Source organism: Kryptolebias marmoratus, linkage group LG2 (assembly GCF_001649575.2).
Source record: "Kryptolebias marmoratus isolate JLee-2015 linkage group LG2, ASM164957v2, whole genome shotgun sequence".
Lineage (NCBI taxonomy): Eukaryota > Metazoa > Chordata > Actinopteri > Cyprinodontiformes > Rivulidae > Kryptolebias > Kryptolebias marmoratus.
Genome location: NC_051431.1, coordinates 8,855,382 through 8,873,053, shown reverse-complemented (window position 1 = coordinate 8,873,053; position 17,672 = coordinate 8,855,382). Strand labels below are relative to the sequence as shown.

Here is a 17,672-nt window from a genome sequence, read left to right as displayed (position 1 = left end):
CTTACCTTCTTCGCTTCATTTCAGCTCATCTGGCTCATGAGATGACATTAAGCTGCAGACTGAGAGGAAAGAGTGTTTTTCTGTTGCTGGATGTGGACTTATTTCTGCTTATGTGTGCATTTACATTTACATCTGAGGTGCTGCATGAGTAAAAGCAGGAGCAGTGCAGGTTTCAGCTGGCAAAAAAAAAATGACCCACTTAGAGGGAAACAAAGAGACAAACTGTCCTATTTATTCCAACCTTCACAGACTCATAGTCTTTCTCATAGTCTTCCTCTCAGATTTATGTCGTTCGTTGTGTCATTTTAGATCACATAAATGACAGTGTGTGTCTGCGTTCCAGGTTGTACGTACTGATATCATCGGACTGAATCACTATAATAAATCTAAGCTCCCTTCCATCTTTGTTGCTCATAAAAGTTTGGCTGAAAGGGCCTCACCCTCCACTCCACTGAATACACTGAGTCACATTTCAAGCGAAGGTTTTGTGAAGCACTCCCTGTGGCTGGATTGTCTTTATGCCTCACTGAATAGATGAGCACTGAGTGAGCATAAAAGACCTCATAGCTTTCAGTTTTTTTTTCTAATCCAGCTGAGGATGCCGATATGCTTCCGACTGGTTTAAAGGTGTATTTGTTCGTACCGGAAGCTGACTGAAACAAACGATGCGAGTGATTCTGAAATCACAGCTGTACTTGGAGCAGGTTTTCTGGGCCACACTGCTGCAATGTCATGATTTGAAGCCACTTGATGACTTCTCCCTCGCTTGCTCCATCTGGTGGAATTTTCGCAAAGCCGCACGCCTCATTTATAAAATTTCAGCCTGGAGGTCACAGGAGTTTATATCTGTTTAATCCGCGGTTGTTGTCGTCTTTCTGCAGCGACGGGCTACAGTCGACTGACCTGGACAAGGTCGGTGCCTTACCTCAAGCTGCAAACATCCATCCTCCAGAGGAGAAGCAACCACAAGAGACATCCACTGCCATGGTACACGCCTACACGCACAAACACACGCATAACACTGACTCATCGCTAAGGCAAGAAAGTACATCCCCGAACAGACGTGTCATCCTCCCTCCACGAGGCTGCTTCGGTTGTTCAGGCGATTCACGTTAATGATGTCACTTCAACGTGATGTCACGGAGGTCACATGTCATGTGAGAGCCAGTTTGAGCAGTTAAAGAGTGTAAATATTTATAAATCTGCATCCTAAGTTGACGGTGGTGTGGTTTGATAATGTCAGCTTACAGCCACTTCAGTGTTGTTGTTACCCTCATCCGTAGACGCTTAACCAGTGGACCAGCGTCTCCATTGTTTTTAAAGGGGTGCTGCAAACATATGGTTTGCTACTCCATTTACTGACTTAAAAAAACAGGACGTCCTTCTGCTATCAGCAATCAGACAAGTGCATGTAGTTCTTATAAAGTCTAATTATCACCTGCTGGTGAAAGGCAGAGGAGACGATAACGTTCTTTGCCAGTGTCTGTGTGTGTCTGTTATCAAACCATCTCATGAAGCACTGGATAGATTTTATGAAACTTTCAGGAAGTAATCATTAAATGTACCTCTACAATTAAAAGTAAATAAAAATTGAAATTTAAGTCTATTAATGACGACATCAGACAATCTTTTGGGGTTGAAAAGATGCCCAAGCTAAAATCTGAGTTTATTTAGTCAAAAAGAGAATGTTTTGTGTAACTCTAAATTATCCCAAGGTGCGAGTGAGAGTGTGAATGGGTGGTTGTCTCGTTTGTCTCCATGCGGCCCTGTGATGGACTTGCAACATGTCCAGGGTGTCCCCCGTCTCTCACACAGTGACTGTTGGAGAGGCACCAGCTCCCCGTAACCTGGGAAAGGTGGATGGAGAACATTTTGTCTACATCTGGTTTTAGATCACATGTCTGCATTTAGCAAAGATTGGTAAAAAAAACCCCCCAAAAACCTCAGGTCTTCTGATTTCAAGCATTCAATTGTTCGAAAAGCCGCAGTTTATCACAAGCAAAATGACAATATAAGACTATGTACAATACGGCTGAGACATTGTTACAACCAGGGAGGAGAGCTTTATCTGAAAAGTGATGGGATTTGTTTGAAAGTTATATTTTACAGTTTGTATTTCCCCGCTGCACAACTGTTTTCTGATCAGATGTCCTGCGATTGGCTGATGTTTACTGACGTTTCTGTTTGGCAGGTGAGGAGCGATGATGTCACGGATCATCCGGCGGCCGAGCCCCTCCTCCTGCGCTCCTGCGTCAGCACTGCGAGCATGAAGGTCAAGAACATGAAGAAGTAGGTGCTCACTGACGTGGCTGCTGCTTTTTCGGAGGCGTTTCGCTGACCTGAATAGGAGCCGTGCAAACCGGGGGCTCTTATTTAGGCCGGTGAAACGAGGAAGCTCACAAACATTTGCAGACGAGTCAGCCGGGTGAATCTCAAACACTGCTCTCACACATGAAGCCTGATCTTTTCCCTTCCTTTTCTTCCTTTCACATCGCTCCTCTCTTCATCACAGCGTCAGTGTGTCTCGACTGTTGATGAGTTGCTGTTCCGTGTGTGTTCTAGGTTAACGTTCCCCAGAGGTCACTTCCCCAGGCTGGCAGAGTGTGCCCATTTCCACTATGAGACTGTTGATTTTGGCAATGTTCAGGTGAGCTCTAAAAATACTTTGCGGAGAGTTATGATGTTTCGTAATTGTGCCCCTTTGGCTCGTGTCCAGTGGCCATTTTGGCGAGTTGCTCTAGAAACGCTTCTCTCTTAAACTGCACTGTGGCAGCACAAGAGATCTCTCAACAGTCTGCCTTCGGTACAATGTTTTCTCTAGTTGTGTTGACCTGCCACAGTCAGAAGAGTTAGGCAGCTGATTCTGTTCAGGAACTGGAGAAGATAACAATCATTAAAGTAAAATCCTGCCATGACAAAAAAAAAACCTGACGTGGGAACTTGGCTTTATTTGCACCTCAAACTTACACGCTTTCTGGAGTGAAGTCAGTAACAAGTTGGTATTTAGTAGTAAAAAGAATACTGATGCATTTAAGCTGCGCTGACATCTGATTATTCTGAGCACATTCGGAGGAGGTCTGGGCTGCACATGGCCACGTTCATTTGTCTGTGTGGCTGAAACGGGCCGCCTACTTATCCGACTTCCTTCTACCTGTGTGGCAGCGTCTCTGTTAGGATGCCAGTCTTAAAAAGTTTAATACTTATTCTTTTAAATAGCCTTACTACAAAGTGACTTGATGCAATATCCACAGAAAATCACATTTACCTTCCGGTTTTCATTTTTTGTGGCAAAACCTTTGTTCTCAGAGACAACAAAGCTTCATATTTTAGAGCTTGAACAAGAATTTTCCTCAAAAATTGTTACTTATTGTAAAAGAGCAGGGAGGATCATGTTTTTTTATAAACACACATAGAACTGATGAATGCAAAGAGTGGAGCTGTTTCCATAATTTCTACTTGGATTTACGTTTTCATCATCTGATTCAAACTGACTGACAGTATTAGTGTTGACACCATTTTTTAATTTCCTCTTGTTGGTTCACGTCTTCTGCTGTGAGCACTGATTACCTAACATGTTACAAATTCTCAACAGGCAAACATCCTTTTTTTCTGTACATGTTTCTGCTTGTGGTCAATTTATGCCTCTTATTCATTGCTAATTTTGCTGTATTGCAAATACAAATCATGTTTATAAGCGTTCTACTTTGCTGGGGTTAGATTTTTACAGTAATAGGGGTATGAAACTGAACAACAACAACTAAAATGATTTGAACTTTTACTTTAGACTTGTGGTGTTTAATAAAGTGCAGCTTTAAGGAGAAGCTCTGAGGTCCTGTTGTTCAGTCATGGGTGGAAGTGGACATTAGCTGCCGTGTTAACCATGATGCAGTTCTGTTTGCTTACCAGCAGAGTGCGTCAGCCATCTCTACACAACCAAAAGGTGCCGGCTTATTCGTGACAGCCCAACCAGTGCATGGTGCTCATTGTTTGTCTGAATCTGTCCATATTGCATTAATGAGCTTAGCTGCAGTGCTTTAATCCCTGGACGCTTTCACTCAGTTGAGTAATCTTCATTCTATGGCTGTGGTGGCTTCTTTCGCAATATGCAGGGAATAAAAGCAGCGAATGTGGAAAAAGATTTAGGGCTGAAGTGAGCTGAAAGGGGATTGTGTGAAGGCAGAGCTGCACGTCGATCACATGCCGCCGTGCAACGTGGTGCATCTTTGACTTCATCTGGGCGGTGGGCCTTTGTTCTCATTGCTCTTGTCGGGCATGTCTGCATTCACAGACTGTAGCAGGGAGGACGGTAAGCAGAGATCGGGTCTCAAGTGTCCTGCCTGCAGAGCGACGCAAGGACAGCAGTGGACAGCCTCTGTCTGACTGACTCCTCTCCAAATTAGCTCCAGTCTCGCCTTGAAAGGGGGACTGTATAAAAAACGTTTTTTGAAATGATGGAGGGTAATCTGTCCGTCCTGCTCCTCAGCAGCATGATGGATGAGCTTATACATCGGTGTGTGCCGGCTGAGCCCATTACCCGGCAAACCCCCTTTTGTCACCGGAGAAAGGAGAAAGAAGAAAGAAGGGGGGAGGGAAGGGTGATGGAGTACAGGATGAGGCAGGGAGGAGGGGGGAGAGGAGCTCGAATGAGGGAGGCAGGAAGGGGGGTGAGGCAGAGGGAAGCATCCTCGCTCATATTTTCTGGTTATAATAGAGCATCAGCGTGTGATTGTCCAAAGCTCTGCAAAAAAAAAAAAAAAGGAAGAAGCTTTTTTTTTTTCCGTGAGGCGGCGGGGGGAACAGTAAAGAGGCGAGAACGGAGCAGCGTCTAAACTCTTCGACCCTCAGTTAGGATTTGGCTAGCTGGAGGAGCTTCCTGTGGTCCTGCGCACAAAGAGAGACCCCTTACTTCATCTGCAGATGGATTTCTGAGATGCCCTAGTGGGAGGTAACATGAGCATGCTTTGTGTTAGCTGCAGAAAAATAACATGATGTTGGTGTTTTTTTTGTGTGCAAATGGTTGGGATCCTGTTTGTGCTTTTTGTTTGAAAAGAGGTTTGAGCTTCATAAAAAAGGTGATGGCTATACATTGTTTTTTTTTTCTGTTTTGCTTCCTTTTTTTAAAAAACAATTTCAGTTCTCTCAATGATCCTCATAACCCGTGACCTCTCGAACCTTTTCATTGCCTAATTTAGCTTTTCAGTTGGGACTGATAAAAGCTGTGAACCTGAGCCTCTCCGTCATCTAAGAACAAATTTCTCAGTCTGGTGGGTTTTTTTTTTTTTTCAGTCTGGTTTTCTGTAACTAGGTCGCTGCACGTTGTGTAACAGTGTATCTGGATGAGTTGCTAACAGTTATAAATAACCAGAACTTCCCTCGGCTTGGAGGCCTTTGAAGTCAGTTCTGCATTAATGCATTAATTAAAAAAGAAATTTTGCATTAATTAAAAAAGAAATTTTTTCCAAACTACCGCAACAAAACAAGCATGTGTTGAACTCCCACTGGCTACAAGCTCCGGCAAGATCTTTCGTACATTTATTACGGAAGGATTCATGAAAAATATAGATCAATATATGAGTCAGTCAGTCAGTTTTTGGACCCGTTGTTGAATTTCTCTGTTTTTCTTTCTCTTTTTAATAAAGATGCTGTTCTTCTATACTGTACCAGTTTTTACATCATACTCATCCAATAATTATATACCATTTCCCTTCTCATTACCCGACATCCTGTTTCTCTTTTATTTTCCTACGTAGTTGGCTTTGGCAGAGGGGCAAAGTGAAGGACCAAAGTCGGGGCTGGACACTAAAGAACTCGTCTTTCTGGTCCAGATCACTTGCCAGGTGACAAAAGTGTTGTATATTTGATCAGTATCATAAATATTTTAATAATAATTTTGTTTAGCTGTTCTTAGATTATTATGTTTTTGTTTAGATAGACGCAGCTATTTGTTTCTGCATTTATGTGGTTTCCACTCAAACAGATTGAAGGAAGGTTGTTTTTTTTTTGTTTGGTCAGGGTCGAAACTGGTTGGTGAAGCGATCGTACGAGGACTTCCGGGTGCTGGACAAACACCTGCACTTGTGTATCTATGACCGTCGTTACTCCCAACTCGCCGAACTTCCACGATACGACACCTTAAAGGAAACCGTTGAGGTAAACTGTTCAGCATGACCTCTAACACAAACTGCACGGCGTGTTGACATGAATAATCATTCATCTGCTGCGCTTTTCTTGTATCTCTCTTCAGTCAGTCACTACAATGTTGGCAAACTACCTGTCCCGCTTTTCAGCCATAGCGGACAACAAAATCAACTGTGGTCCAGTGTTAACATGGATGGAGGTATCGGTTTTGGGTTTTTTTTTTATATCGTTTCATTTAATTAAAAGACAAAACATTTAATATAAAAACACCAAAACAAAACAATATCCAACACAACACAAATTCATTAAATGAAAAGGAGCAGAAAGAAGAAAAAAAAATCTTATAACGTCTGCCCCATTTAACAAAAAAGTATTATATACAAACACCCATACTTATATCACATAAATAACAATTTTACACCCTGGTGGTTAGCAAAGACAAAAAAAATATATATATTTTTTTAAATATCTAAAGGTAATAAAAGATTCCAACTACTCAACCAGCAGTTTATATAAATGCTTATTATGTAAACTGCTGGTTGAGTAGTTGGAATCTTTTATTTTCATAGTTTCTCCTATTAGTAGGATTCTCACAATAAATTTATTCTGCAAAATGTAGTGTGACACATAAACAAACATCAGTCAGATTGCAATAAATGCTTTTTTGTATTCGTTTATAGTTTCATTGTCTTGAAATAAATTTATATCGTCTTTGTGATGAACTGATATTTTAAAATCCTTCATATTCTGTAACACAGCACTTTAAAGTGGTCCAGCTTTGTTTCATGCAGTATCAGGTGGAGAAAAAAAAAAGAAGGCAGAACTCGAGTACTGATGAAGAAAAGAAGAAACTTTCTGTTTTATTGTTTCCTCGCTGCTTCCCGCCTGAGTCACTTTTAGAGAGCAGCCCACTCTCCCCGCCTCTGGGTTATCAGACAACACGTCTCTGTTGTCTTTATTTGCAGATCGACAACAAGGGGAACCATCTGCTGGTGTCTGAAGAAGCTTCCATCAACGTCCCCGCCATCGCCGCCGCCCACGTCACCAAACGATACACAGCCCAGGCCACGGACGAGTTAACCTTCGAGGTAAAAAGATATGCGAGAAACATATTCTCTCTTTCTTTTTCCCCCACTCGATGCCTTTCCTTCCTGCACCTTCTGATTGTATATTTAGTTTTTGTTGGAACAGAAGCTGTGATCCAACTGTGTTTTCATCTTTCCGGTTTAGGTTGGAGATATCGTGTCGGTCATCGACATGCCTCCCAAAGAGGACACGGGCTGGTGGAGAGGAAAACACGGCTTTCAGGTACAACTTCTGCCGTAAACATTAGATCTTATGGAACAAAGTAGGCTGTAAAAGGGTTTTATCTACAGTCAAGTACTTATTGGCTTTACATTTTGAGTAATATTGTGCAGCAATTGCCTGTATGTGTGTGTTTCTTTGTCTGTTAGCAAAATATCTCATGAACCACTGAACAGATTTTAATGAAATTCTCAGAAAATAACTGGTGGATGTCCACCTACAACTGACAAACCTTTGGAGTCACCATAAATAAAGATAGACACAGTTAAATCTGTTGGTATTTTGTATAGTGTTACTTGAGAAATGCATACAAAACAAATTTAGACCTGGTTAATTAAACTTTAAAAAGAGCAAAATAATAAACAGAGTTTCTTATAATGAAGTTCTTTAATTTGTTGAGTCTCTTTTCTGTCTTTCTGCAGGTCGGTTTCTTCCCATGTGACTGCGTTGAGCTCATAAACGATAAGATTCCTCCAAGTGTTCAAAGCTCCGTGCCGAAGCCAGGTACTCGTTAGTGTGCGTACGTGGCCGACGGTGCGCTCTAGAGTTGTTCCCAGAGTTTGAGTCGGATTGATTTTAACTGTGTGTGTGTGATTTGCATCAGTGTGTAAGAAGCACGGAAAGCTCGTAACGTTCCTGAGGTCCTTTATGAAGTCGCGTCCGCCGCCACAGAAGCTCCGGCAGCGAGGTATTCTCAGAGAGAGAGTGTTCGGCTGCGACCTGGGGGAACATCTTCACAACTCGGGACACGAGGGTAAAACATCTCCCTAAAAATACATTTTCCTCTTTTTTTTTATCTTCTGGCAGTTTTTAGTGCATTTGAATCTGACAAAAACGGTAAAAAGAAATCACTCAGTGAGTCTAGGCTCCTACATAAGTGTTTTAGTAAATTCACAAACTATTTTTTCTTGTGTTTAAACAGCTGAAACGCTGTTTAAACAGCGATGAAACTCATTTCACTGTAATCTCAAACATTTAACCAAGCAAAGGCTTTTAGATGAAATATATGTTTATTGTATTTAAATAATGATGATGAAAAACAGTTCTGACCTATTTTTGATTAAAGGTTATCATAAAGTGACCACTTTTTGTTCATTTAAAATTACCCTTTAGCAACAAGGCGCTGTGCTTTAATCAAAGGGGTAAACAGTGGATGAGCATTTGGTGCAGTTGGAAGTACTTACAGATTATGGTCTGTGTAGTTTGAGATTAACTCAAAATAAACCTCTGTGCTTGTACTTGGATATTAAAAATGGAGCGTGCCATCTTGTGCAAGTTTTTGTGGTTTGCAACGAGTCGATGCAGTGAAGGTTACACCGAATTTTATGGAGACGTTCAGATCTTTTTTGAAGTGGGGTTCTGCAGAAAGGTTATGAACAGAAAATATCTTACCTGTTGTAGGTGGCTCTTGGAATGAACTCAGTTTGAAAAACAGTTTATTTTTGACCAGACTGATGAGCTAACGGCTAGTCTGGGTAAGACCACGACCACAGGGGATTGCTGTCATCCTAAAAAACTCAAATCTTAAAGAATTCATAGCTGTCAGGTTTTGCAGTATTTTTATTGCTGCAGAAATATTATGAAATTTCTGCTAAAAGCAGCCAGCTGCTGCTGTTATTTACACTTGCAAATAACCATAAAATTCTATTTAAAATATTTAAATAAAATTGTAAACTTGCTCTTTACTTTTAGTGTATTTTATGTTTTTTTGCATGTAAAAAGTCTGCCAGATGTCCATACCAAAGAAAGTTATTCTGTTTCCCTATTTGCAGTTCAGGCTTTTGCCCAATTCATACCCCATGTGACTCATTTGCATATTGTTCTGTGGACAAGAGAGAAAAGTTACTGTATCTTGCAGATTAGCATCCTGACTAATTCAAACAGACAAATGTACAAATTTAGAGGAAATTTAAAGACATCTCAGAGCTTACAACCACAAGCAATGCTCTCAGTTTCTCTGAATTTTTACTTTGAAATGACACAATGAAAAAAGCTTAGTTAAAGCTTGTTGCTGACTTCTTTTTTTTTTTTTTTTTTTCAGTCCCACAGGTGGTTAAAAGCTGTGCCGAGTTCATTGAGAAGAACGGAGTTGTGGATGGAATCTACAGACTGTCGGGGATTTCTTCCAATATCCAGAAACTGAGGTTTTTTTTCCCTTGTTCCATACTTGATACGATCTGAAAACAAAGTCTGTATTTGAACTGACAGACTTGTCTGTTTTCTAAACATTTAATGCATGTTTTAAACAGCCTGAGTAAAGTCAGGAGAGATGTAGAATTTCATGGCGACGGAGCTGGTGCGTTACATAGCGGTGATTGAAAAAAAAAAAAAAAAAAAAGTCCCACTCGAAGCAACTGAGGATGCAGCTCTACAAGACTTGAATGTTGGTGGGTTTTTTTAGTGTTTTTGAGCTGCTTTTTTAAAATCCATAAAGTACAATTTGCTTCATGCTGTGCTGGTACATTTAAATGTCTGTTACGATCCTCTGATCTATTTCATGCTTGCCAGAAGGATTTTGTTAAACAAACTCCCATCAGAGGCTGCATTGAGAGGCACATGAGCCTAATAGTTTTTGACAGCCAATCAAAAGGCATCACATGAAAAACTTGGCTTTCAGCATATGAAATTTTATTTTTTTTACATAACATAGATAAAAGCCCATTGACTCATTTTATCTCACAAATTAAATGCACGACTGGCTTGATTTCATATTTGGGGACTTAAATGAGTTCCGAATTGAAGAAAATTAAGCCACAAAAACATGATTTGTATTCTGAAGAAAGCCCACTAGCTCTGATGTTGTTCTGTCTCTCCACCTTCCTTCCCTCTGCCTGCACATAGGCATGAGTTCGACTCGGAGCAGATTCCAGATCTGAGCAGAGACGTCTTCAGACAGGATATCCACTCGGTGGGGTCCCTGTGCAAGCTGTACTTCAGAGAGCTGCCCAACCCTCTGCTCACCTACCAGCTCTACGATCGATTCTCAGTAAGGATTGAGGCGGAGGAGCTGAAGCTCAGATTTATGCCTGGTGGGATAAAAATAGTTCAGGGAGCTGGCATAGTGTTGGGGGTCAGGTACTGAGAAGGAAAGAGCTGCAGTGAATGATTTCCCAGTCAGTCAGCGATAATAAAACAACAGAAATGACTTTTTTAGAATGATATCTCATATTAAAGAGCAGCTCAAAATGAGGACATTGCGTTATGATGAGCTTTCTAGGAACTGCAGGGCACGGACAGGCTCAAACCAAACTACAGATTAAGTGAGCTGAAACGTGGCCTGCTGTTATGAAAGAGAAGAAGAGGGTGGGGATGTTCCGATGGCTCCCTCTGCTGTGATTATCATCCACATGGTGCTTTGTCCGCTGTTTCCCCTCACAGGAGGCCGTGTCTGCAGCCACAGATGAGGAGAGGCTGCTCAAAATCCACAATGTCATTCAGCAGCTGCCCCCTCCGCATTACAGGTCAGATCTGCAGCTCACTGCTGCCACCTGCTGGCCGAACGTGAAAATGTGATTTCTTGGTACAAATGTGTCACATTAGAGAATCATAAATGCTTTTGTGTTGCGATTCTGATTTGCACCACGGAAATACCCTCCCTTAAATTGCAAAATTCAGCCTTTGCCACTCTGATAGGAATATTTGAAAGTTTTATCACTAACAAAAGACTATTTATTAAACATTTGCATTAATTTATGTCCACAGGACTCTGGAGTTCCTCATGAGGCACCTTTCCCGCCTGGCCACCTTCAGCTCCATCACTAACATGCACACAAAAAACCTTGCTATTGTCTGGGCACCAAACCTCCTCAGGTGACCAGTGCCATCATAGCACCACATAAATTGCATAGTTTTCTTTTAGTGTGTGTGTGTGAGACAAAGAGAACTGGGTTACGTCTCAGTGGTCCAGAGCATGAAATAGGTCGTGCTGTTCTCCGTTTCAGGTCCAGACAGATCGAGTCGGCCTGTTTCAGTGGCACGGCGGCGTTCATGGAGGTGCGTATCCAGTCGGTGGTGGTGGAATTCATTCTCAACAATACTGAATCCCTCTTCAGCCCAAAACTCAGTGCCGTGCTAAGAGAAAGCAGTGGTAGGTCATTTTTTTTTGCAAGGATTAAAAAGAAGGCCGTATGACAGACGCCATCCTTCTCTAACGTGCTCCAAATCTGCTTTAGGTAACAACACCATATCCAGACCAAAGTCCCTGATGGTTTGCTCCCCATCCACAAAGCTGCTGTCTTTAGAGGAGGCTCAGGCTCGCACTCAGGCGCAGCTCGGATCGCCCGCTACCACCCCCTGCCTCACCCACAGTGACTACATCGAGGTCGGGGAGGGACCCGAAGCGCTCCTCGGCAAATTTCACACAGTCATTGAACTCCCGATGGAGAGGTAGGTCTCCTAACTATCACAACTTTGTCACATTTAGTGAGAGGGTCGGGTTTTGCAGAGGATTTGGACCCAAAATGCTGACTGGCACAAGGAGCTCAAAAATAAAACTTATTTAATAAAGAACAAAAACCAAAAGGGCTGATGTGGTAGCAAAGACTAAACAATGATTTTTTTTTTTTTAAACGGAGGAGGCCAAGAGAAGCCCACGTGATAAAATCCAGACAGCATATGTGTACGACTATGAATGAGTGAGTAAGTGAGGAAGACGAACAGGCTTTAAAGGCAGAGGGTGATTTGTAAGTAGACACAGGTGACTGATTAGAAATAAAGGACAGGTGTGGGTGGTTGAGGCAGATTGACAAGGGAATTATGAGGAAGTGTGAGTGAATGTGACAGGGGACGCAGGGAGCAAAACTACACAAGAACTTATAAACACAGGGTAAAAAAGAAATATAACAGAACTACGGAAACTTAACAATGAACCCAGTACAAAAGAAACTCATAAATAGCTTAAACAACTCAAATCCTAACAGAAAGGTGACTTGAAGGAAGGACCCAAATACAAGCAGGAGGGAGGCAGAAGCATATAAACAAAGGGACGAGTAAAACAGGTGCAGATTACAGATAAAATAAAACAGGTGAGTGTGGAGCTGCAACCCTGGTCCTCGAGGGCCGCCATCCTGCATGTTTTCCTTGTTTCTCTGCTCCAACACACCTGATTTGAATCAATGTGTGATTAACAGGCGTCTGCAGAACATGAAGAGGTGATTTAACCACTGAATCAGGTGTGTTGGAGCAGGGAAACAGGTAAAACATGGAGGATAGTGGCCCTCCTGGACCAGGGTTGCCCACCCCATCTAGAAGCTAAGATCCAAAACAAGTCAGAATAATCAAAACTACTCAATTGCCTCCAGATTTGTTCATATATGAATCCTTCTGCTACTTTAAACATTGTTTACACACTTTTACTCAGATGAAGTTACAGTTCTTTGTGCATAATTAGTTAGGCTAACTGGAAAACTGAGCAATCAACTTATTAGTGTGTGAAAAACAGTTAATTTACCAGCGTGTTAACCTTCAAATAAACACGAGAACGTAAGCTTTAACATTATTGAGCAAAACCTGATTAAAACGCTGTGGTTGCTAAGTGAATATGAGCTGGTAATCGTTTTTGTAGTTTTGAAAAATTCAAAATGTCTTTTAAAATTTTTTGCCAAACAGAAATGCTAAACAGCTCTAACTTCTATAAATGCCTACAGGGAATAGTTAAATGTGAGCAAACTGTAGTTAAATATGTGGGAAAGCCTTTACAAGCCTCAGTAGATCGAGAAAAAAAAAGGACTAGACAAAAATTTAAAAAAAGATTTGTGATTTTTTATTTGAATATATCATACATGTTGTCTAATGAAGATTTTCTGTAATATATATTTTTTGAAGATGTTAGTTATTAAAAATAAGATAAGGATAATGTGAAAAAAATGAAAACTTGGTGCTTTTTTTGTTTTTCTTTCTACATGTGGGCACTTGTTTTATTAAAGATGATTTTTTTTTTCTTTCTTGTGTTGCAGCAGCAACAAGCGGCCTCCTGTTAGGTCTAAGAAGTCCCCCGTGGGGAACTGGCTGTCCTTTTTCCACCTGGGCAAGTCCAACTCTGTGTCCAAACGTAAACTGAAACGACACCCGAGCGAACCGAATGAGATAAAGAGCATAGCACTGCCAGGTCAGCTCGCTGCTGCCGCTAATGCAGCCAGAAAACATCCTGCTTCTCTACCTCTGCTTATTCTTTTTCAATGTGTCAATGAATTCTTGTGTGTCTTTTTAATCAGTAATTAATTGAAAACAAGATGTGCTTAAACATTTGCAGGCGGACGAGGAGATGGCGGCACATTGCGGTCCACCAAAAGTGAAGAATCTCTTACATCTTTGCAAAATTTAGAAGGTAATTATTCAATACTGCAAATAATCCAAACTTCAGATAATCTCTGGTTAGATTTCTGTATTTTGCAGGACTAAAACTTTTTTCATTTTCCATCCCAGGAGAGCCTCCAGGTTACCGACCCCTCAGACCCCGTTCAACTAGTGAAGCTGTTTCTGGCATCAGCAGAGACGAACACAATACCAGAAGTAGAGATGACCACAGAACCCGCCCCGGGAAAGAGAGCAATAACGATTTGGATAAAGTTTGTGTTTCCCCGCTTCAATCAGTGGACGATCTTGACCTTTTCCCGCCGGCTACCGGCATCTCTACGCTGGACTTTGACCCCATGTCCTTTCAGTGCAGCCCCGCATCAGCAACTCCTGCCCTGCAACACGGCAGAGATGGAAATAAGTGGAAGAGGAGCGTAGGGTGTTCCAGTGAATCAGAACCCATCTCCTCTCCTAACAACAACAACAACATCATCTGCTCACACTCTCCAGATGGCAGCCCAGTTCTCGGTAAAAGTGGGAAAAAGGGTACCTCCAAGCAGCTTTCTCCCAAACTGAGGAAGAAATCCTTTAAAACGCTGGCAGATGTTCAAACTGCATCTGCTTCTCTGCCCCCCGTGCTGTCTTTCCCCCCTCAAGTGTGCGAGGCTCCAGTGGCAGATGGAAATGAGCCAAGAGCAACAGTGTTTCAGCGCTGCAGTCCGCTCAGCACAGCGAGTCAGGCATCAGCCGTGACGGACCGCAGTCAGTCGGCACAAAACCTGCCTGATCCAGGTCAGTGCCACCTCTCCGTAACATCACACAATATCTACTGTGTTCTATATAGTTAGGATCTAAATATTAATGCACTCTGTAGTTTCTTATAAAAGCTTCTGTGTTTTGTCCCATCATGTCTTACCATAGCTTTGTTTGTCTTGTCATACTGTAGCGTTGTTTGTCTTATCCCTCCCCAGGAACAGATAGACTTATGAGTTCAGTGTCTGTTCTCCCTCCTCAACCGTCCTCGATGAGTGCTGCACGCAAGTTGGCTTTGGCTCTGGCTGAAACCGCCCAGAAGGCCAGCAGTGCCTCCCAAAGAAGGAGCAACACCCCGCTGCACGTTTTCCAGAGACAGGAAGCGCCTCACACCTACGACAGACTGCCACGACCCTCTGCTCTGGATCTCCAAGTGCACCCTCAGGAGTACTGCGGCCCTTACGTCTCTTCAGCGCAAAGCCCCACGGGGACCCACTGCTGTCCTCATACCGTTCATTTCTTACCTGCGCACCTCTGCTCAGAGGTCACTGATGGCCAGGAAAGCGCGTGCAATTTCACTCCTAATGTCAGCCCGCTGGGCTCGGGAAGCTTGGATGAAGGCAGTGCAGAAGGGAGGGACCACCGAGAGGACAACGACCCGGGAGATGTCAACCAAGAAGAGCACACTTATCAGAGTGTTGGAGTTTCCACTCCCTCTCAGCCTGTCTGCTTGGCTAAAAGCCCTTCAACCTCTCCTGTATATGCCAACACAGACTCCGTAGATATTTATAATTTCCGCTCTGTCCTATCAGAGTCTCTGATGCCTGCCTCTGTTGAGGAGGTTTTTCCACGTCAGTTGCACACCTCCTCAGTCCATCGCTACAACCCAGACGAAGACAGACCACTCGGTGTGAACGAGAACGTCTACAGTTACCACCATCAGCGTCATCATAATCGGCCGATTCATGCAGGACGAACGCCTGCACCTCACTGCCCTCGGTCCAGCGCTCTGCCGCCTCAACTCTCTGAGCCTAAAGGCTTGTACAGGCAGTCCTCTGAGGGCCGATACAGCTCTTTAGGTTTGAGGCAACCATTATCACCTCAATACAGACGCTACCATAAAAACGAGCACCATATCGGTGGCTTCCACAGGCAACAAGGGGAGTGGCAGAGGTCCGAGGACAGAGGGGTCAAGCATCCGGCAATCCGGAGGGCTCGCTCTTTCCACGCTCCTCAGATAAGCCGCTACGAGTTGGCAGACACAGAAGTCCTCCCAGCTGACACTATGTTCTATGTCAAACCAAGAACGAGCCCGGAGGAGCCCTATCGAAGGCTGATTCAGACCGGCCTCAATCCTGTACGGCCACAGTTTGAGAACACTCGAGCTGAGTACCAATACAGCCCCTATTCTGATATAAATACAGCCGATGGCTCTCGTTATTTCATAGATCCTCACCGTCAAAGTGGTATCCATCACCATCAATCCTACACCGTGCATTCCACAAGGGAAAGTGGACAATCAGATTACTATAACTATTCTCCTCAACGTGTCCCTCCTGGAAACAGAGAGCTTTACATAGAGAGCAGGGGCACTGTTGTTTACGAGGCTACAGATGCAGAGGTTTTTGAGAGAGTTGTGTATCAACCAATCAAACAAGAGAGTAAACCCAGACTTACAAACCCATACCCTTCTTTGTCTCCCTGCGAGAGCCCGGTCTCACCAAGTGATGCTAGAAGCAGAGACATTATACATACAAGAAGCAAGTCAGACCCTGGAAATGCCAACCTCCTCTCCACTGACAGGACAGAGGGCCAAACTGCCGTAGTTACATCCCAGACCTCCCCAAGGGCTCGACACGTAGACCCCGAAGTCACCAGGCAGCGACGTGGTCATCACTCTGGTGCGGAACAGAGGCGGATCCCGATCAAAGAGGGCTCCTCGCAGCAGCTTCGCAAAGTCCCGTCACTTCCAGAGAGAGGCTGCCCCAACCTCAAGACCTTTGAGCACAACGACAGCTACCATCCACGAGGTCACGACCAAGAACGATTAATGATGACCAACGCTGCCAACAGCTACTCCGGTGTCGGGAAACCCAGCATCCTCAGGAGACCGGGCCGGTCGCAGAGCACCAGAGAACATCGCCACTATTATCATTATCACACCAAATCTCCTCTGGATGCTGAACATCTGGAATCCTTTTCATCACGGCTCAGCAGACGGACTCAAAGCACTAAAGTCAAGCCCACACAATACGACCACATGGAGGGGTATTACGCTGCACCCAGACCTAAATCCACAAGATCCAGTAAAGCTGTGTCAGGATATTTACCTGGGCAGAGCTGCATGTCTCCCCGCGGACAGAGACTGCTGTCCACGGTTCTGGGCCGTGAGGCGTTTTATCACGCCGCACTTAGATCAGAGGCCAGGGTCTTCGAATGATTCCAACCACCGCTTTTTATCTGATTCCATGTCGGGGCCAAAGGAGAGCTGCACTTTATCCTCAGCTGCACCAACAGGACTGTTGTGTAGAAAGGGTTTTTGTTCTAACCTTCAGGAGCTGCTATGAAAAGTGTTAAACGAAGCTGCTGCTGGGGAGCAAACTGTTGGATTTCCTTTTCTTTCTTTCTTTTTTTATTTTTGGTTTTGTGGCTTCAGTAAAAGCTCAAAGGGAACAAACGAATGCTGATATTGTCTTAAATTTAAAAATGTGGAAACTATAAGAAGCATGCTTAAAAAAAGACGGCTAACATGTTTTACTTAATGTTTAGAGTACATGACAAGGGACAACAAGGTAAATTATTTGTTTTATTAGTATGATTTAAAACTTTAAGAATGTGTAAAACTATCATTTTTTTAAAATGTATTATACTTCTATGAATAACTTACATCAAATTTGTGGCCAATGTACTGTACATTTCGTTTTGTAGTCTGCTCAGACTTCAACAAGCACTTTTGAGGATGAAACATGTTGTCTTAACGTGGTGAACATGGAGACATACAGCTTCTATTTTTTTCTGTAAGAAACAGCTTGCTCTGAATTATTGTTATATGCTCAAATAGCACTTTCGAGGGGTAAAAATGGAGGATAACTTCATGCGTTCTAACGTTTCAGGGGCCATTTGCAAAGTTTTCTTTATCACACATTGTTTAATGCAGTCTAAACGAGTGCTATGATTTCCGT

The 17,672-nt window shown here is 43.0% G+C and overlaps 1 protein-coding gene across 2 annotated transcripts in view; it reads left to right on the top strand.

The window, feature by feature from the left end:
• arhgap32a (Rho GTPase activating protein 32a) overlaps positions 1 to 17,214 on the top strand; it is a 24,414-nt gene extending 7,200 nt beyond the window's left edge. Inside the window, exons 3-23 of one of the 2 annotated variants that reach the window (XM_017428351.3) lie at positions 882 to 987; positions 2,192 to 2,289; positions 2,563 to 2,647; positions 5,751 to 5,837; positions 6,013 to 6,150; positions 6,245 to 6,337; positions 7,104 to 7,226; positions 7,369 to 7,446; positions 7,866 to 7,947; positions 8,048 to 8,197; positions 9,485 to 9,587; positions 10,285 to 10,429; positions 10,822 to 10,904; positions 11,146 to 11,253; positions 11,385 to 11,530; positions 11,616 to 11,829; positions 13,398 to 13,549; positions 13,694 to 13,768; positions 13,867 to 14,265; positions 14,395 to 14,529; positions 14,709 to 17,214. In XM_017428351.3, coding sequence (XP_017283840.1) covers positions 882 to 987; positions 2,192 to 2,289; positions 2,563 to 2,647; positions 5,751 to 5,837; positions 6,013 to 6,150; positions 6,245 to 6,337; positions 7,104 to 7,226; positions 7,369 to 7,446; positions 7,866 to 7,947; positions 8,048 to 8,197; positions 9,485 to 9,587; positions 10,285 to 10,429; positions 10,822 to 10,904; positions 11,146 to 11,253; positions 11,385 to 11,530; positions 11,616 to 11,829; positions 13,398 to 13,549; positions 13,694 to 13,768; positions 13,867 to 14,265; positions 14,395 to 14,529; positions 14,709 to 16,930 — 4,822 coding nt within the window. In that variant the 3' untranslated portion in view covers positions 16,931 to 17,214. Of the gene's footprint in view, positions 1 to 881; positions 988 to 2,191; positions 2,290 to 2,562; positions 2,648 to 5,750; positions 5,838 to 6,012; positions 6,151 to 6,244; positions 6,338 to 7,103; positions 7,227 to 7,368; positions 7,447 to 7,865; positions 7,948 to 8,047; positions 8,198 to 9,484; positions 9,588 to 10,284; positions 10,430 to 10,821; positions 10,905 to 11,145; positions 11,254 to 11,384; positions 11,531 to 11,615; positions 11,830 to 13,397; positions 13,550 to 13,693; positions 13,769 to 13,866; positions 14,530 to 14,708 lie in introns of both variants that reach the window. The other variant, XM_017428348.3, reaches the window with a different exon arrangement.
• Positions 17,215 to 17,672: the final 458 nt, after the last annotated feature.